Source organism: Dermatophagoides farinae, chromosome 9 (assembly GCF_024713945.1).
Source record: "Dermatophagoides farinae isolate YC_2012a chromosome 9, ASM2471394v1, whole genome shotgun sequence".
In the NCBI taxonomy this organism is placed as follows: Eukaryota; Metazoa; Arthropoda; class Arachnida; order Sarcoptiformes; family Pyroglyphidae; genus Dermatophagoides; species Dermatophagoides farinae.
Window position 1 is genome coordinate 2549023 of NC_134685.1, and position 19326 is coordinate 2568348.

Below are 19326 nucleotides of genomic sequence, written 5' to 3' on the forward strand. Positions count from 1 at the left end.
TTTTTTATGAGAGAAAGTTTGCCAATGAAAATAACGGGCACCACACCGAAGAAATAATAATCACATGGTAATGTTAATGTTAAAAATTTCCAACAACAACAACACACTCGACTTGATAAGTTCAACTTGTTCAGTTTGGTTCATGGACACAAATTGAAATTGCGAAAAAAAAAACTGAACTGAAATATCGTGTTCCACCATCACATACACACACACATAGGCGGGCGTATTTTGGAACAACAACAATTTCTTCGGCAAACTTTCTGGAACGAGTTTTTTTTTTTTTTTGCTGACTTTGAAATGAAATGAAATGAAAAAAATTAGCAACAAATATGGCTTAGTTTCTTGTTTTTTGTTTTCTCCAATTTCTTCATGTTATTTGTGTACGTAGTACACGCACCACGTACACGTTCGGAACTTGAACATTTTTGCAAGCCCGATTTTTTTTGTTCTTGTCGCTGATTTTTCATTTTATATTTATTTATTATGGATGGATGGATGACATTCGACAAATTACATTTACGTTTATTACGGCGGGGCCCATTTTTTTTTGTTTTTGTTTTTTTGTTTTAACAAATAGCAGCTGCTGTCATTATCTATGTTTTTTTTTTGTTTTTTGTTTTTCTTGATGAAAAATTCAAGCTGTTCCACAACGGACAAAACGGTGTTCTATACACACACACACACATGCACGCATACACAAACACATATCCTAATCGCTTCAACGAAAAAAAAGAAAAAAAAAATGTTCGAGGGCAAACACACCATACACGTTGTTCCCGAGACACACACACACATACACACAAAACGATAATATCAACTCGTCGTCGATTTTTGTTAGTTGTTTCAGGTCATGACGAACAACTATTTTCTCAAATTTTTCATTCCATTCAATTCGGTCGAATTTTTTTTTTTGATGGAAATCATCAAAAACATGATGTTGATGATGAGAAAAAGGGAAATGGAAAAATGTGTGTGTGTGTGTGTACGGTGTAAACTCCCACATCTCTGTTGTTGTCGATTTATCATATATTTTTTTTGTTATTGTTGTTGAAACAAAACAAAATGTAGAAACAAGGTTATGGGATTAATTTTTGTAAAAAAAATGATGATGATGAATTTAAACTTCGGTAACTTGTTGCGCGAATTTGAATTTGAATTTTTTTCGTTTGTTGATATTCGATACAACACAATATTGATTGATTGATTGATTGATTGATTAAACAATGGCCATTGTGTGTGATATGGTAAGTAAACTTTTTCTATTTTTTGGACGGAACATGATAATTGTCAAAAAAAAAATTAAAAAATTCGAATCAATTAGCATACAACGTCGCCATCTAGTGATTGTCAGATGAATGAAAATTATAAATAAATTACATTGATGATGATGAGCCAACTGCTGGTATTCTGTGGATCATAGCATCAAATGTCAACAATATAAACAACAACAACAACAACAAATAATCAATAATTAATCAATACGACGACATTCTCTTTCTCTTTTCTGGTGGGATTTATTTTTCCAGAATTCTTTTTTCATTTTTCATTTTTTTTTTCTAAACACTGATTTGTATCAACAACAAAAAAATTGAGACTGAACTTGCTGATTCTGTAAAAAAAAACTTGTTGATTTCTACATATAAAATCATTATTAGAACCTTTGATCTCTTTGATATTAACCTCGATATATAAATTTTTTTATCATCATCATCATTTATATACACGAAGATAACAGCAACATCAGCAGCAGCAGCAAGAAAAAAAAATGACAAATCCTTGATAATCATCATCATCATTTGTATATACATACACACACGACTATTGGCATAATTTATTCGTCATTGGCATTGACATCTTCCCGTATCATCCAAGACCAACCACCATTCATCATTGTGTACTATTTGGTTTTATTTTTAGATTTTTTTTCTTTTTTTTTCGTTGAAATTCATGAAATTACTGCCAAAATCACCATCATTGTTATTATTATATTGAATGAATATATTATATATGAATATAAAACTCCAGTCGCGATCAGACACATCATTTGCAATTGAATTTCAACTTTAAAAGTTCAATTTTTTTTTCTCTCTCTCTCTCTCTCTGCTACTCTTTGTCCATTAATTGAATTTCTTGCTCTGCTCATTCAATTCATGATGAGAATGAATGAACAAACGAACAAAATCTTTGTAGAATAACGCCTGGCTTAATCATCATCATCATCATCATCATCATATGTGATTTGCCCTGGTGACATATTATAATCTTGTCAAAAGGATCCAATCTATATGACAACCGTATTGGCGTCATTATTATCACATTGATGATTGTCATAGCGATTTTTTTTTCAGGGTTATCGATTATCGTCATACAAATAGCGACAAACACAGTATTTTTGATTTACATTTAATAAAACTGACAGAAAAAACTTTTTTTTATTTCCTGGGACCAATTCAACTGATGTGATTTATTTTTTTTAGATCACCACCATGAAAGATCATCCAAATCAACAACAACAAACGCAGCAGCAGCAGCAACAACAAACGATACGTGTATCGCCCATTTTCAATGTATGTAAAATCGAATTTTCATTTTTCAAAAATTTAAATTTTTTTTTGTTTTTTGCTTTATTTAGCTACTTGATTATAATATTAAAATCAATGATGTATGCTGGAATCAGGTTAAAATGACCAGTAGTAAATGGATATCATGTTGTCATCGAATTATTAATCAATCACGTAATAATAATCAACATCAAGATAGTCATAGCCATCATAATAATCATCATCATCATCATGAATTATCACCATCACCATTTAATACATTTAGTGGACGTCGAAATAATCATCATCACCACCATCCACATCGATGGTATTCACCATCAATGCAATCGGAAAATTCATTTCAATCATTCATTATGAATCAATCGCCAACAAATTCATCATCATTCTGTTCATCATCATCATCGACAGCTACTACAGCCAATACAAGTGATTGTGATTGGACTATTGATCGATTAACACAATCATCATCATCATCATCGTTTTCTTCGATACGTTCGATGCCATTTCCAACAACGCCTATACGTCCATTACCGCCTCATCATCAACAACATTTAACATCATCAAAATTTCATCGTGATCTCCCTCCAATGGCACGTAACCATCATTATCCATATTCGAATCATTTTCGATCAAAAGATGATTCAATGATGATGATGATGATGCAAAATGCCAGATCACCAGCACAATCATCAAATATACAAAGTGTCATTACATTGATCAATCCATTTGAATATTTATTAATTAATTGTGAAACAAATCTGGATACAAATTGTGCACAAATTAGTCCCGAACAGGATATTATTGCTGTATCGAATGAATATTGGCTTGCATTCTATTCAATACGTGATAATGATTGTTTTGGTATGGTACAATTTCCAAATAAATGTCTATATTGGACATGGATCAATAGTGATTCAGTTGCAATTATAACCGAAGACGATGTTTATCATTGGTCCATAATGATGGATCCCAGTGGACAACAATTATCGTTACATGATAATTCACCGAAAATGATATTTTCATTGAATGAAGATTTTAAACATTATCAAATTGTCAACTATAGTATCGATCCATTGTATGGATATTGGTCTGCATTGACCGCACTCTATCTTGAAGATGGTATGCTATTACACATATCTTTTATTTATTATTATTATTATATTATAATCAATTAACTTTCTTAATTACAGATGAAATATGTGGTAAAATACAAATTCATTCACAATCCTATGGACAAAGTCAATGTATAGATGCACATGTAGCCACATTCGTTGGCTATCGTTTCGAAGGAAGTGCCAATGATTCAATTTTATTAATTGCCTGTAAACGTGATACAATTCATCTTTGGAAGCTATATATAATCGAATTGAGTACTACGGCCAATCCAGCTAATAGTTATTATAAAAATCGTCCAATGAAAAGTCAACATTTAATGTTACATGGATTCCAACGAACAACAACAAATTTCACATCATTACGTAATAATAATCTTCATAATAATAATCATCATGATGATCATGATGAACAAATGCAATGTCACAAAGAAGACCATAACGCACAACAACAACAACAACATCCATCGTCTTCATCACCATCATCATCATCATCATCATGCACAACAACAGCAAAGAATCAATTTGTACAATATGATGACATTCCTACGCATATTGTTTGTGATAATTATATTGGCCTTATATTCATTATATCTAAATATGGTTCTATCTATATTTGTGATCTCGAAACTGGAATACCATTATATTATGATATATTGAAACAATGGACAGATAATGTAGCCATATTTTCAATATCATATGATTCGAAAAATTCCTGCCTTTTAGCCTTATGTCGTAATGGTCGTGTATTGGTCATAAAGATTTTATTGAAAAAATTATTAGAACATAAAAAATTACAATCAAATATTCGTAATCGTATTAGTCAAAGAATTCATTGTAGAAAATTATCACGTATGTCATCCACACCAAATAATAATAATGATAATGATGATGCCGTAAAAAATTATCGTACAGTCAGCATATCTGTCAACAACAACAGCAGCAGCAGCAACAATAACAACAACAACAACAATACAAGGAAAAAGATGAACGCTGATGATAAACATTCGAATCGATCATCATCGATTATAATAATCGATGATGATGATGATGATGGTAGAAACAATCGATCCAAAAAACAAACACCATCCGATAATCAACAACTACCAGCATCATTTTATATTGATCAAGATGATCTTGTCGAAGAGATAACACGATTGTGATCCTGAAACAAAAACAAAACAAACGAACAAAAAAAACCTGAAAACCTCAAATACTCAGAAAAAAAATGAACTGAAAAAAAACAACAACAATTGCCAATCGTGTTTGTTATGAATGTTTTATTTTTTATTTTAAAAATTGATGACAATGAAAATTCGGTTACAAATTAAAATAAATGACAAAATGAAAAATTGTTAATCTGATTCTGATGATTCACTTGGTGTTGAAAGTTCTTCTTCCTCTTCTTCTTCTTCGTCACTACTTTCTTTTTTGGATGATTTTTTCGAAGATTTTTCATTTGTTTTGGATTTTTTCGATGATTTTCTACCACCACCATCTGATTTCAAATCCTCACTATCATCGGAATCAGAACCAGCCGAGCTAATATATTCTTTACTTTTATATTGTTGACTACCGCTTTTAATCGGTGATTTTGATTGCGATGATGATGATGTTGAAGCGGAAGGTTTTTTCGATTTTTTCATTTGTTTATCATCGTCAGTTCCACCAACACCGCCGCCACTGGCTTTATATTCAAGCATTTCTTTGTCATATTGTTTTTTAGCACGGGCTGCCATTTCTTCATATTTACTTTTATCATCTTTTGTCATTTCTTTCCATAGATCGCCAGCTTTTTTAGACACTTCTGTCAATGAAAGTTCAGGATGATCTTTTTTGATTCGATCACGATTTTCATTCATCCAAAGGAAAAATGCCGATAATGGTCTTTTAGGTTTATTATCATCTTTTTTCTTTTTCTTGGATGTTTTTTTGGAACCTTCCGATGAATGTTTAGCTTTTTTATGATGTTTATGTTTTTCTTTATGTTTCTTCTTTTTTCGTTTCTTATCATCATCCGAACCATCGCCAGTACCATCAGCACCACCACCAACACCACCACCACCGCCTTCATCATCATTTTCAGATGACGATGATGAACTAGCATCTGAATCAAATTCTTCGGCCACTTCATCACCTTCTTCACCTGGATTGAATGATTCATCCGATTCATCGGAATCACCAACTTCTTCACGAATACGACCTTCTTCACGTACACGTTGTAGATAGGCATCCGGTTCATCATCATCAATATCTGAATCGATAAGTTCATCTTCATTTTTAGGTTCCAATGTTTCAGTACCACGATTTTTCACTCGTAATTTTTTATTAGATACAAAATCATACAATTTCGAATATTCTTCTTTATCAATCGAACTGAATGTATGAACTATAGCGGATTTGGTTTCGATTTCAAAATCAAATGAACGTGTTGAACCACCTGAACGAGCAAAATTCACTGATGAAATTTCATCAAAACGAATATGAACAGGTGGCTTATGAAGATAGATGAAACCACGTTCCAATGGATACATAAGACCATTACTAGCACGATAAGAACAAGTAATAGCTGGCATATCTTTTGAGAATGATGGATCTGGTGAAATTACTTTCCGTTGAATCATAGCACGCATTATTTTCGATATAACTTCATACAATGGACCGGACATTGTTTTCGATAATTTGCCATCATATTTTTCATCAATCTCTTGTGTAGTCAAGCCAAGATTGACGGAAATATTTTCCTCTTTATTGAACAATAAGATGAGAAAATGATATCTAGTCTGTCCTTGTTTGATTGGTGGATCTAAACTAAGTACAAAAAATATCTGACGGCTATCTTTATGAGGTAATTGAAATAAACGAAGAACAGATGTGATGGGAATTTTATAATCAAATGTTTTACCATGTAATTGAATGAATGTTGGAAATAGTTTGATATCATAACGGCCACGTGGTGTAAGACATTGTAATTCTTTAAATATGACAATACATTCACCTGTTTCACGAATAATGCTTGCATTGGACAATACTTGATCCATAAACAATTGTACAGGATCAGTGCCATCAACTGATGGTATATGGAAACGCATTTCCATCAACGATACCGGTGCATCATCATTTTGATGAAATTCTACTGTCACTTCATTTTTAGCCGTTGTACAATGACTAACATTCGATAATGGAATCTCAAATGCTCGTTCTGTTCTATCCGATTTTTTTGATGATAAATCAAAATTCAATACCGATCCTTCGAAAGTGGCGGTTCCCCAATTCCAACCTTTTACAGAGAATTCAACATTTTCTAGCTGTAGATCATAATATTGTGATGCAAATTTTTCAATTTTTTCCTTGTCCTGTTCTTTGAAGCCACCATATCGAAATACTTGACCATTGTTCATCATAATACGAACACAATAACCGCCTGCCATACGTTGCCATGATATTTTCTTTATATCACTGTATCCAAGATTATCTACTTTACCAGTTTTATGATTTTTAAATATAATCTGTGTACTGGCCAATTTCAATCGACCCGAAGTCTATTTTTTTTTTTTTTTTTGAATGATTTAAATCAATAATAAAAAAATATATGATCGATGTGAATATACATACCAAATCACCACGATCTTCTTTCAAAGCTTCAGAATATTCAAGAAAATCCATAATGATAACGAAAAATTTGAATTGATTAACAATGTTATCATCTGTTACTCAAATCAATGACATGCATGCATAAAAAGATTGATTGAACAAAAAAAAAAGCGCACAATTTTTATTAGCCATTCATATAGGACAGGTCTATGTCAGCTAAAGTGGCGTTTAACGAATGACTCAAATTCAGATGATATTTGGTGTGTTTGGGGTAAAGTTTATTATGATTCGATAGATTTTCAATTTTTTTCCAGCTTTTTTTCCATTGAAAAATTTAATCAAGATTTGAAATTAATTGAAAACAAAATTTCATCTTGTCATCTGATTCCAATTTTTTGTTGTTGTTGTTGTTGTTTGATCCCTTACGGCTGCAATGAGCATCACTGGTTTTAGCTATTATTTCGTTATCGTTGGTCGTTCGGATAATCCATTATTTGAATTGGAATATTCAACAAAAGGTGCTGATCGTAATTTTGATCATCGTTATTTAACACAATTTGTGGCTCATGCTGCACTTGATCTGGTTGAAGAACATTCATGGACAACACCACATATGTATTTAAAATGTGTGGATAAATTCAATGAATGGTTTGTTACGGCATTCGTTGGTGGTAATTCACGTATTAAATTTCTACTGTTGCACAATGCACCACGTATTGATGAGAATAATATTAAGAATTTTTTTCTCGAAATCTATGAATTATATGTAAAATTTGCATTGAATCCATTATATGTTCATCATACACCTATACATTCGAAAGTGTTTGAAAAAAAATCATTTAATATAGCAAAAAAATATTTACCATAATAATAAATTGGAAAAATTTTCATTCAATAAAACAAAACAAAACAAAAAATCTTTTCATTTGAATTTGTTGAAATTTTGATTATAAAAAATCGTCATGACACGTATTCGATGAATGTTCCTTGTGAAAAAAGAGACAACAACAACAAAAAAGGATTCTGTTTTGTTTTAATTTCACAGAATTGTTGTTTTACGATGTGATGTAATTTGATTGAAAATTTCGTTTTTTTTTGTTTTTACTCACCACCATCCATCCATCCATCCAAACAAAAAAACAATGAATCATGGAATCAACACCAATGAAACGTATGAGCTATACAGCTGAATTTAAGCTTAAAGTGATAAAATATGCCAAGATACACGGTAATCGTGCTAGTAGTCGTTATTTTAATATCAATGAAAAATGTATACGTGATTGGCGTAAACGTGAAAATGAATTACGACGAATGCCCAAATATAAACGATCAAATCGTGGCACTAAACGTTTAATACGACCTGAACATATTGAATATGAACATTTTAATGGACAACCATCGAATGATTTGGTTGAAATTAATGATGATAATAATGATGGTGATGATGATGTTGATATCAGTATTGAAGTTGCACCAGACATTTCCGAAGATTTATTGAATGGTTTAGATGATGATGTTTCATTGGATTTTATCAAACAAGAAAACAATTTTCCTCAAATCATGTATGATGTATATGAATCGAATGAATCAACATTTAAATCAAATGAAAAAGAAAACAATGAATCGAAAACCAATCAAATGGATTTTGAAATTGAATTGAAAAATCTGGATGAATCTCAACCACCACCACCATCATCATCATCATCATCATCATCATCATCAACATCGACAATTGAAATTCGAACAAACGATAGAAAAAAACGTAAAAAAATCATAGGACCAGATAAAGAAACTGGAACATTGTTTGATTTCGGTATGAAAGCAATCAAAGTGATCGGTGCAATCGAATTGGATGATAAAAATTCGAATCAAACAAAAAATCTATGTTATGTAATAAAATTTGAAAATAATCAATGCGATATTGTCATGAATAAAGTAGCACAAAAATTCTGTCCACAGGTAAGTTTGACTATAGTTGCACAAAAAAAAACAAACAAAACTAATGAACATGATGTAAATGTTTATTTCATAGATTCTATTTGATTTTCTTGAATCACGTATTGAATTTGATGAAAAAAATGATATTCATTTACCATTGTCGATGGTAAAATCATCATCGGATTTATTATTATCATCATCATGATCAAATCATTATTGAACGTACTTCATGAATGGTATAATTTGAGCGCGATGTTTATTTTTCATTGAATTTTTTTTTATCAATGAAAAATTATCAATTCAATTTTTTATCATCATCAATCAAATCAAATCAAAAACTATTTATATTTCGTATTTTGGACCATTACACATCACAATGAATCCGACAAATGAAATGCCCATCACCACCACCACCACCACCGATAATAATGATAATTCTATACGGCGATCAAAACGTATAGCAGCAAAAATTGAAGAACGACCAAATCAATTGATCAATTTGATCATGTCGGATTTGGAAAAAGAATCAACGAATTTAAAAAAGAAAAATGATTCAAATTTTTGTAAAAGAAAAATTTATAAAAATAGTGCAAATAATAATAATAATGACAACAACAGCAGCAGCAATAATAAAATGTTAGTATCACGTGATGAAGAAACTGGTACATTATTCGATAATGGTCTACAGGCCGTAAAAATTATCGGTGCTACATATGTAAATGATGATTCGGATTCGAATAAATCAAACCTCAATGATCTATGTTATCTGATTAAATATGAAAATGGCCAATATGAATTGGTATTGAATAAAGTGGCACATAAATTCTGTCCATCGCTTGTCATTGATTTTCTGGAATCTCGTATATCAATCAATGATGATGATTTGGATATATTGAAATTTCCTATTACCATTGATTCAAGTGTTAAAATTGTAAATTCATAAATAAATTTTAGATATATTTATTTAACACACACACATTCGACATATAATTATATTCATATTAAAATTTTTGTAATTTCTGTATCAATCTATTGATCAATATTTTACGATGTTTATCCATTCGATATATTTCTGTTTCATAATAATATTCCATACGTTCATAAATTGGTCGTAATGGTGCAAAATCTTTTAGTATCGAATTATGTATCAATCCTATATGGCAATCGGTTTCATTTTTTCGATCACCATCATCATCATTGGCCATACTGGAATTTGAACGTAGCCAAATATTGAGCGTTTTTAGATTGTCAATCGATGAATCTGCTGCTGATGCTTCTGTTGAGACGGCGGTAGTGGTGGTCGATCGATTGTTGCGATCTGTAAATTTTAAAAATTGAAAAAAAAAATTTTAATTTTTCAAAATTTTTTTTCTTCACTAACCTTTTAAAATCCAATCAAAAGCAACATCCAAACTCATAAGAAGATAATCAAATTGTATGGATTTATCATCACAATCAATAGTATTGAGCAATTGATCCAATAAAAGATCAAATGTTAGATTTAAATCATTAAAATGGATGGATATCACAACCAAATAGAACCATTCTTGTCCATTCGATGGATAGGCAATAGTGATGGCATTATCGACCATTGTAACATTCAAATGGCGACGAAATCTTTCAAATAGTGGACAATCGAATCGTGAAATGGATAATTTAATATTCGTTTCAGCACCTTTAACCGGTTCTTCGGTTGAATGTAATGCACGTACAGAATAATAAACACATTGATAGGCTTTTGTCAATGGTGTACATAATGATAATTGATTGTAGGCAAATCCACGTGTTGGATCCAAATGTAATGCACGTTTATAATAATGTTTAGCATTTTCACGTGAATCACCATAACGATAAAGATCACCAAGACGTATGTGAATATTGTATAAAAGTTGATGATTCAGATTGGCGGCAGTGGCTGTTGATGATACAAAACCATAACGGCTATAATATAAAAATGGATCTTTTGATTGTTGTGTATTTAAGAAAACAATTTCATGCATTGAATTATAATAACCAATAAGGTAGTTCATCACAATTGGATTCTAAAAGCAATAGAAATGAGAAAATCAATCAGTCTGATATTTGCAACAAATGAAAATTATCGAATGTTTAACATACCGAATTATTCGATTTATGTGTTTTCTGTATGGATTTCCATAATTTTTGTTCAATATTGACAGCTTCGGCTGTACCGATATTCTCACGAATATCTTCCAGAGCTTGATTACATTCATTTTCAAGATTTTCAATCATCATTTTTTTTTAATCCATTGAAATTGATTAGAACAAAAAAAAACAACAACAAACTTTTTGAGCAAACAGATGATCAAACCACCAGATCGCGTGTGCAACAACCTTTGTGAATGGTCATTGAAATTTTTTTTTTTTGTTTTTTTTTGAAAGCCGGTGGCATTCGAATTTCGTCATTAATTAGACAAAAAAAAAATTTCCACGCTCTCGATTTATTTGTTTCGTTTCCATAATGGTAAGTTTTTTATTCTTACCACCATTAAATTATCTTCTTTTTATTTCTCATTTATAGTCAAAATCGAAAAAAACAACACAAGAAGAAAAACAAAAACGTTTGTTGGAATTTTTCCATGAAAAAGTAAGCTAAATTTCAATTTATATATCAAAACCGTTCTTTTTGTCATTCTTTTTTTTACCGGATTTTTATATAGAAAAATGTTTTCGTTCTCAAAGAATTGGAAAAAATTGCATCCAAAGAAAAAGGAATTCCAGCACAAACCATCAAAGATGTATTGAATTCATTAGTCGATGATGATTTAGTCGATACGGACAAGATTGGTACATCAACCTATTTTTGGTCATTCCCTGGTAAAACATATCAAAAGGTAACACCAAAAAAAAATTTGAAGAAAAACAAGGATTAAATTTAATACAACGAATGTTTATCTAATAGAAATTAGCCGAATGTAGAAAACTAGAACAATCGATCATTGTTCTACAAGAACAATCAAAAAAACTGGATGATGAATTGTCGACATTTATTAGCCACACCAATAATGATGATGATAACAACAAACAAGTGGATGAGAATAAACTTCGTGCTGAAATACAAGAAAATCTAATGAAATTAGAGCAAGAAAAACAACAATTACAAAAAGAATTGGTCCGATTCCAGAATTATGATCCAGCCAATGTTGAACAATTGGAAAATGAATGCCAAATAGCACGAACGGCTATTGAACGTTGGACTGATAATATTTTCCAATTACGTACATGGTCTAAAAATCGATTTCAAATTGATTCATCCGATGTTGATAAAGGATTTGGTATTCCGAATAATTTCGATTATTATAATGATGATGAATAATTTATTATATCGAATTGTTGGCGAAAATTAAGCCATCAAGAAATTCCGTCTTATCCTCCATCCGTTTAAAAAAATTATTTCACATATATAATAACCGGATCCATCGTAAAAGTGTCATGTGTAAATAAGTTTTTTTTACAACAAATTTCATACACTTGTTGTGTGGTCTCCATCATCATCATCATCATCATCAACAACAACAACATAAACAACAACAACAATGGTACCATATCCTGGTCTGGAACACAAATTGTTGGACATCCCATTCAAATATTGATGTGCAGAACAACAACAACAACAACAAAAATAATGTTATTACAATGACCACCAACCAATTACTCAACCAGAAATTACTTTCACTCTTATGGGTGGGCTGTTTTTTTTTCTCTTCAACCAATGGGCGTTTCCATTTGTTTTTGCTCTGGTTAATATCATCATCATCATCATCTCATTTATTGTAGGTGGTATGTATTGTATGTTTTTTTTTGTTTCATTAATTTGTAAATTTCATTTTTTTTTCTTCATTATTCAATAGGGCCATGCCTATAGGATATTAGCAACATTATTTGAATATTCAACATTTTTTTTCAAGAAACAAAAACAACAACAACAACAACAACATTCCATACAATGCCATGTTTGTTTAAAAAAAAAAATTTACATATCCAAAAAAAAAAATGTTTGTTTGTTTGTTTGTCTGGTTTGGTTGAGATGGCAATTGTTGTTGTTGTTGTATTGATAGTCATGATTTAATTTGAAATATATCGTATATACCAAACAAACACAGAGACATACACACACCTTTACTTGTCATGTTTTGTCCGGTTTTTTTTTGTTCTCTTGTTTATGTCCATGTTGTTGTTGTTTTCGTTTGTTTTTAATTAAAAGTAAAAAAAAAACAATTGAAAAATGGCTATAATATCGATTTATTTATACTACCTACATAGACACAACCTGTTGATCATGATCAAAGAGAAAAAAAAACTTGTGATATGGATCATAAAATTTCTATATATACTTTTGAATGTTTCATGTGTGAAACAAGCAAGCAAACAAGCAAAAAAAAGAGCAGAATAGAATCCATGAGAATCGATCGATTGTATAAAATTTTTTCATTTTTACGATGATGATGATGATTGTCAATTAAAAAAAAACGTACCTCTCTCTCTTCCATTACATAAGAACATGAAAAATTTTAAATTGAATCCAAAGAAAGAAAAAATCATCATCATCATCATCATTTTAGGTGAAATGAATTAATAATAATAATTGAAAAAAAATCAATCGATTGGTTGATTGATTTTAGGTGAAAGAAAGAATTTTTTAAAGTTTTTTGTTGTTGTTGTTGTTGTTGAATGAGAAAAAAAAATTCATCGATGCGTTAAAATGTTCTATATATAATTGATTGATGACGAATAAAACAAAAAAAAACAAAAGAAACGTGATTGAAGAAAGAATTAAATTTCCAAAATGATGATGAGATTCGATTCGTTTTTTTTTTTGTTTTTGTTTTGTTTTTTTGTTTCACATCAAAACAACAATGGACAACAACAATTTTTGTTTGTAACTAAAAATAATTCACATCATCATCATTATATCTGGATCAATTCGGTTATTCTCAGCTGTTTTTTTTTTTTTGATTGTTTCGTTTTTTTTAAACAAACAGTTATGACGAGAAATGAGAATTCTCTTCTGTATTACTGTGTTGCGAGAAAAAAAAGAAAAGCGACATCGTTCGTTTGTTTTTTTCCTAAATTAAAAGTCCTTAATTAACAAAAAAAAAATATGATCATCATCATCATAATGCTTACCTGTTTGTGTTTTAATCAAAAACTTTGTTGTTGTTGCCGTTGTTGTTGTTGTTAGTGTTTCAGAACAAAAAAAAATCTTGGAACACAGCAACAACAACAATTATGACGATGATTTTTGTCCATTTTTCATTCTAATTATCATCAACAACAACACAACAACAACAACAACAACAAAAGTTGAAATAATTATCTTTTTTTTCTACATTTGGATAATAATAATCATCATTCACATATATTATACCATTGTTGTTGTTTTGGACGATATATTACCATCATCATCATCATAATCGTCATTGTTTTTTTTTCTACAGGATCTCATGATGATGATGATGATGCAATAATTCAACCGGAACCATTCATGAATTTAAACAAAATCAAGATAATCAAAGTCAACAGAAGAGAAAAAAAACTTTCAATTTCTAATCATTCGAAATCTATTGATGTGTGTGTGTGCGCCATTGTGAGTAGAAATAGATTCGAATTTGTAAATGAATCATTTCTGTTATGTTCTCTTCTGTTTTATTTTTGCATTTGTCATCATCATCATTATTGAATGTCAACATTGAAAATTTCGATATCGAAAGACAAAAAAAAAATTCAGAACTTGAAAATCACCATCTTCTTGTTGTTGTTGTTGTTGTTGTTGTCGTTTTCGTTGTTTATAGGGATGACAATCCGAAAAAAAAGTAATAAATTCGAATCGCATGAATGATCATCATCATCATCTCCTCTTCTTCATTTCACCTTTGTTCCACTTGGTTCCACTGTGGTAAATTTTCTGTTCGGTTTTTTTTTCATTCCTTAATCATTGTCATGAAATGAATGTCATGTCATGTCTTATCGCATCATCACATGTCACCTGTTGAATGTCATCGTTTTTCATTTTATTTTTCATAAAATATTCGGTTCTGTTTATTAATGACTATGATGATGAATTCAATGTCCTTGATTATAATGTCACTAATGTCATCATCATCATCATCAACATTCAACCGAATACGTTTGACATCTGTTGTGTTCACTACTACCACTGTAGGGGTGGGGGGTTTTTTTTGGCTTTCAATTTTGTTTTTTCTTCATTTTCCAAAGTCCATATGTCGCCAAAAATATACTGTATTTCTGCTATTTGATTCAAAAATCGGTAGGTAGCAAGCGCGTGTTAGTTTGTGTGTGTGTGTGTGTATGTGCACGTGCTACTTCAAATTCAAATTTATTCAATTTTTTTTTCTTCATCACTAGCTTCTTGTTGTCATGTTGGATGGATGTTCTGTGTAGGCAAAGAAGAAACATCTTTTTTTTTCGTTTGATAATCTCCCGTTTTTTTTTTTGTTTGATAAATGAATTAACAATAACAGCGAAAAAAAAATTATGCAGATGCACCCGCACACCTGGAATTACACACCATCAATACAATCCATGCAACAGCCACCATCATCATCATCACCGAAGTTTGGTTTTTTTCATCATCATCATCTTAGGATCGGCTAATCTGTTGCTGCTGCTTCTGCTGCTGGTGCTAGCAAATTTTTTTTTTGTTGTTCCAGATGCTCCATTATTTATCCATATTGATCAACACCTGGCTTTGTCGTTTTTTTATTTATTTATTTATTCATCCACTTATGATGACGATTATGATGATGATATGGCAACCATAATACGCGTGCTGATTTTTTTTTGGATCAATCTTGGCAAGGTGGTTGGTAACCGATAATAATGCCACGTGCCATTTGGCACGTGTATGTTGTGTGTATGTGCGTGTATTTTATGTACATCTGCACATTTGTAACCATCGTCATCATCATGATCAATTGTCATATATCGAACCATATGGTCCAGATGACTTGATGTTGATGATGATGATGACTATGAGACCGGCGGTGGTGAAGATGATTGTACTAACCATGTACTTGGGCAAAGGTTTTTTTTTCTACGTTTCTTTTGTTTGTTTGTTCCAATACGTGTACAGGTCAAGGTGCAAAGTGGTATGAACGTGAGTGAACAATAAAATTTATTTCATGTCTAGCCAATAATAACAGTCATTTTCGTTTATGAAATGGAACAAACGAATAATTTTTATTTTTCTTTTCAATTTCAAATTTAAAAAGTTAAAAATTCATTCATCCATTGAATTTAGAGAATCAAACGGAAATGTGGCCACATGATGACACCTGTTGAATTTGAATTTTGTTTTTTTTCTTTAATTTTTGGCGACAAATAAACGAAAAAAAAAATCAGAACATTAATTTCCAAATTGACGGATGGGCGATACCAAGAATTGTTTTTTTTCATCATTTGAATTCCATCAACAACAACAACAACGACGACGACGACAATAACTCAACCGGATCGGAATTTCATGTTTATCATCATGTTTTTGATCTGTTCCGTTTCCTGTTTGTTTTTTTGTTTTTTTTTTTTGGAAATTAAAATTTCAAATTTAAAGAGACAAACACATCATTACTATCCAGTCAGTCAGTCAGTCAGTCATTTGTTGATTCTATTTCAATTTTGGTGGTTATACATTGAAAGATGGGGAAAAAAACTAACCTCTGGATGTGGGGGAGACAGTTTTTTTTACGATCTAATTTTTGTCTTTTTTTTTATTCTTAGCGACGACAAATAACAATTTCGATTGGAATGGAATGGATGATAATTACGAATGATGATGATGATGATGATGATGGTGCACATTTCCGTGCACCATCATCATTGTTATTGCAGTAAAAAAAAAAAATTTTCTGGCTATTTGGCCATTCCATTCGGGCATCCATGCATGCATGTTGTTGTTGTTGTTGTTGTTGTTTTGGTTTTTTTTTCACAAGATATGCATTTAGTATTTACGTATATTATGACCAATCGGTATGGCTTATTGTTATATCACTGAATTGATGATGATGATGATGATGATTATAATAACCAGAAGTATGGAGAGAAAAAATCGATACGCACCGTTGACCATCATTATTTCTTTTTTTTTTATTTTTACTTCATCATCATCTTTTTTTTACCATTCCTGACCAAATGGCCACTTTAAATCTTTCTTGCACTTTGTGTGTGTGTGTGTGTGTGTTTTTTTTGGGTCTCCGTTTTTGGGGTTGTATATATGCTTGTGATTTTTGTTTTTGAAAATTTTTTTTTCTCTTCATTCGTTCATTTTACGTTTTTTTTTTATTATTTTTATTTCGTTGCCTGTTGTTGTTGTTGTTGTTGTTGTTGTTTTTCATAGTTTTTCCGTCGTATATAAAGAATTCAACAACAACAACAACAACAACAATAAGGTCAAAGGCCATAGTATATTGATGACTGAATGGTGAAAAAAAATTTTTTTCGTCGTTCGTCGTTCGTTTATTTTTTTGTACCATATGACCATATGGACGATGATTGCTGGCTGGCTGGCTAGCTGACTGGCTATCTGGCTATAGCTTGGCCATTCATTCAGATATATCGATATATAGTGGACTTTTAAATTTTTTTTTCTTCTCTCTCTCTCCATTCTCCATTTTATCAGTAAAAAAAAACATGTGCTTTCAAGTGGTTAGCATTCAGACACACACAGACATTTTTTTTTAGCTTTTCCAGTGTGTGTGTGTGTGTGAGGGTGGTGTGACCACATGGTCTCATTTTTTTTCATTCATTCATTCATTTTTTTCTTGTTGATTTTTTACTGTCAACCAAAAGCGAGAGAAAGAGAGAGAATTGTGAATTCCACAATGTCACAAATATGTTTTATTTCTTAATGTTGCCTGTCTGTTTGTCGTCATTTCCGTTGTAAAGAGAAAACAAAAAAATTCATTAAAATCATTGGCTCTGTATCAGTGTATGTGTATGTTCCACTATCGATTCTATCGATTGTTTCCAAAACGATTGTAGTGGAAGTAAAAATATTACATAATTTTAATGGGTGGACAAAAAAAAAATTCAATCCATGGACGATTGATTTGTTCATTTTCATTTTGTATTTTAGATTGGTTTGTTTTACTTTCAAAGTATTTGTGTGTGTGTGTGTGTGTGAAAATTCCAACAGTGTTAAATCCACTTGAAACGCCCGACATTTTGGTTACACGTTGTCCATTTTTTTTTTTTTTTTTAACAAAAACGAGAAAAAAAAGAAAGAAAGAAAAAATTTAATGAATGAACGTAAATTTTTTTTTTTAAATCCCACGATCATTTCCATCATTAGTTTCCGTTCTAACGGCCACCATCACCACCACCATCAACACCAGTTGCATTGACCATTGGTCACTTACTACCACTACTAGTAGCACTAGTATACTACACTAATGAAATCCATACGAATTTCCGTAAACTTTTTTTTGGGGTTTCTCAGCCTAGTTATAGTGGAGATAAATAGTGTGCTACTGCATTGTTTGTTGGAACAACAACAACAACGACAACGACAACAAATCAAATCGAAATTTGAGAAAAAAAAAATTTCACAGGTGACACACAGGTTTTTTAAAACACACACACATACACACATTTGATTATGATTCATTTTTTTTTCTCCGTTTGTTTCAGTTTTTTTGAGCCACGACAACAACAACAACAACAACAACAAAAAGCAATCGATGTCCTCGTTTCTTGTTTCATTCAATTTTTTTTTCTACATTTTCATCTTAAAGACGTCTCAAATGGTCGAAAACTGTAGACTGTAGAGGCCAAAAGAAAGAAAAAAAAAAGACCCAGAGTAAAAAGAAAGTAAAAAAAAAAGCCAGGTGATTCACACTGACATCAAATGGAAAAAAAAAATTTTTTTTTTGTAAAGAAAACTAGTGCAACCGGACGTGTGTGTGTGTGTGTGTGCGAGTGTATATCACCGACAACGATGATCATCTGACCTTTGTGTATTTTTTTTTTTTTGTTCCATTCTCATTTTTTTTTACTGTGCATATATAGCCACACTATAGTGTACAGGTGACAGGTCGAATAAGCTCTCAGTAACAATCAACAACAACAACAACAATAATCAA

The 19326-nt window shown here is 31.0% G+C and overlaps 7 protein-coding genes across 11 annotated transcripts; 5 read left to right on the top strand and 2 right to left on the bottom strand.

Annotated features, from left to right (window-relative positions):
* Positions 1-1290: 1290 nt before the first annotated feature.
* LOC124498074 (uncharacterized) lies at positions 1291-5035 on the top strand. 5 transcript variants are annotated; one of them, XM_075733914.1, is made up of 5 exons: positions 1291-1510; positions 1732-2389; positions 2481-2570; positions 2636-3683; positions 3755-5035. In XM_075733914.1, the coding sequence occupies exons 2-5, from the start codon at positions 2324-2326 to the stop codon at positions 4837-4839; spliced, it is 2289 nt and encodes a 762-aa protein (XP_075590029.1). In that variant the 5' UTR covers positions 1291-1510; positions 1732-2323; the 3' UTR covers positions 4840-5035. The 5 variants fall into 5 exon arrangements, with proteins under 5 accessions (XP_075590029.1, XP_075590030.1, XP_046917738.2 ...); XM_075733915.1 differs by having other exon boundaries at positions 1292-2352; XM_047061782.2 differs by having other exon boundaries at positions 1292-1897.
* On the bottom strand, positions 4937-7426 carry Ssrp (structure specific recognition protein). Its single transcript, XM_047061784.2, has 2 exons — positions 7292-7426; positions 4937-7218 (listed from the first exon to the last, which is right to left on the bottom strand). The coding sequence occupies exons 1-2, from the start codon at positions 7340-7342 to the stop codon at positions 5032-5034; spliced, it is 2238 nt and encodes a 745-aa protein (XP_046917740.2). The 5' UTR covers positions 7343-7426; the 3' UTR covers positions 4937-5031.
* A 277-nt stretch (positions 7427-7703) lies between these two features.
* On the top strand, positions 7704-8138 carry Trs20 (trafficking protein particle complex subunit 2). The gene has a single exon (XM_047061785.2). It carries the CDS (start codon positions 7704-7706, stop codon positions 8136-8138), a length of 435 nt encoding a protein of 144 aa, XP_046917741.1.
* A 163-nt stretch (positions 8139-8301) lies between these two features.
* On the top strand, positions 8302-9757 carry LOC124497764 (uncharacterized). Its single transcript, XM_047061442.2, has 2 exons — positions 8302-9229; positions 9303-9757. The coding sequence occupies exons 1-2, from the start codon at positions 8420-8422 to the stop codon at positions 9411-9413; spliced, it is 921 nt and encodes a 306-aa protein (XP_046917398.2). The 5' UTR covers positions 8302-8419; the 3' UTR covers positions 9414-9757.
* LOC124498079 (uncharacterized) lies at positions 9452-10228 on the top strand. The gene has a single exon (XM_047061787.2). The coding sequence runs from the start codon at positions 9585-9587 to the stop codon at positions 10149-10151; it is 567 nt and encodes a 188-aa protein (XP_046917743.2). The 5' UTR covers positions 9452-9584; the 3' UTR covers positions 10152-10228.
* On the bottom strand, positions 10146-11555 carry LOC124498078 (uncharacterized). Its single transcript, XM_047061786.2, has 3 exons — positions 11327-11555; positions 10590-11250; positions 10146-10526 (listed from the first exon to the last, which is right to left on the bottom strand). The coding sequence occupies exons 1-3, from the start codon at positions 11462-11464 to the stop codon at positions 10210-10212; spliced, it is 1116 nt and encodes a 371-aa protein (XP_046917742.2). The 5' UTR covers positions 11465-11555; the 3' UTR covers positions 10146-10209.
* Positions 11556-11622: 67 nt separating this feature from the next.
* LOC124497384 (meiotic nuclear division protein 1 homolog) lies at positions 11623-13455 on the top strand. Its single transcript, XM_047061033.2, has 5 exons — positions 11623-11693; positions 11751-11816; positions 11890-12063; positions 12132-13009; positions 13081-13455. The coding sequence occupies exons 1-4, from the start codon at positions 11691-11693 to the stop codon at positions 12543-12545; spliced, it is 657 nt and encodes a 218-aa protein (XP_046916989.2). The 5' UTR covers positions 11623-11690; the 3' UTR covers positions 12546-13009; positions 13081-13455.
* The last annotated feature ends 5871 nt before the right edge of the window (positions 13456-19326 follow it).

Bases quoted from the DNA above. Each gene is read 5' to 3' on its own strand.
- Ssrp (XM_047061784.2), bottom strand. From the start codon at position 7,342: ATGGATTTTCTTGAATATTCTGAAGCTTTGAAAGAAGATCGTGGTGAT. The intron at 7,219-7,291 runs GTATGTATATTC...AAAAAAAAATAG, and splicing joins AAGAAGATCGTGGTGATTTG to ACTTCGGGTCGATTGAAATT.
- Trs20 (XM_047061785.2), top strand. From the start codon at position 7,704: ATGAGCATCACTGGTTTTAGCTATTATTTCGTTATCGTTGGTCGTTCG.
- LOC124498078 (XM_047061786.2), bottom strand. From the start codon at position 11,464: ATGATGATTGAAAATCTTGAAAATGAATGTAATCAAGCTCTGGAAGAT. The intron at 11,251-11,326 runs GTATGTTAAACA...TATTGCTTTTAG, and splicing joins CACATAAATCGAATAATTCG to AATCCAATTGTGATGAACTA. The intron at 10,527-10,589 runs GTTAGTGAAGAA...TAAAATTTACAG, and splicing joins TTTTGATTGGATTTTAAAAG to ATCGCAACAATCGATCGACC.
- LOC124498074 (XM_075733914.1), top strand. From the start codon at position 2,324: ATGATTGTCATAGCGATTTTTTTTTCAGGGTTATCGATTATCGTCATA. The intron at 2,390-2,480 runs GTATTTTTGATT...TATTTTTTTTAG, and splicing joins TACAAATAGCGACAAACACA to ATCACCACCATGAAAGATCA. The intron at 2,571-2,635 runs GTATGTAAAATC...TGCTTTATTTAG, and splicing joins GTGTATCGCCCATTTTCAAT to CTACTTGATTATAATATTAA.
- LOC124497384 (XM_047061033.2), top strand. The intron at 11,817-11,889 runs GTAAGCTAAATT...ATTTTTATATAG, and splicing joins TGGAATTTTTCCATGAAAAA to AAAAATGTTTTCGTTCTCAA. The intron at 12,064-12,131 runs GTAACACCAAAA...TTTATCTAATAG, and splicing joins CTGGTAAAACATATCAAAAG to AAATTAGCCGAATGTAGAAA.
- LOC124497764 (XM_047061442.2), top strand. From the start codon at position 8,420: ATGGAATCAACACCAATGAAACGTATGAGCTATACAGCTGAATTTAAG. The intron at 9,230-9,302 runs GTAAGTTTGACT...TTTATTTCATAG, and splicing joins CACAAAAATTCTGTCCACAG to ATTCTATTTGATTTTCTTGA.
- LOC124498079 (XM_047061787.2), top strand. From the start codon at position 9,585: ATGAATCCGACAAATGAAATGCCCATCACCACCACCACCACCACCGAT.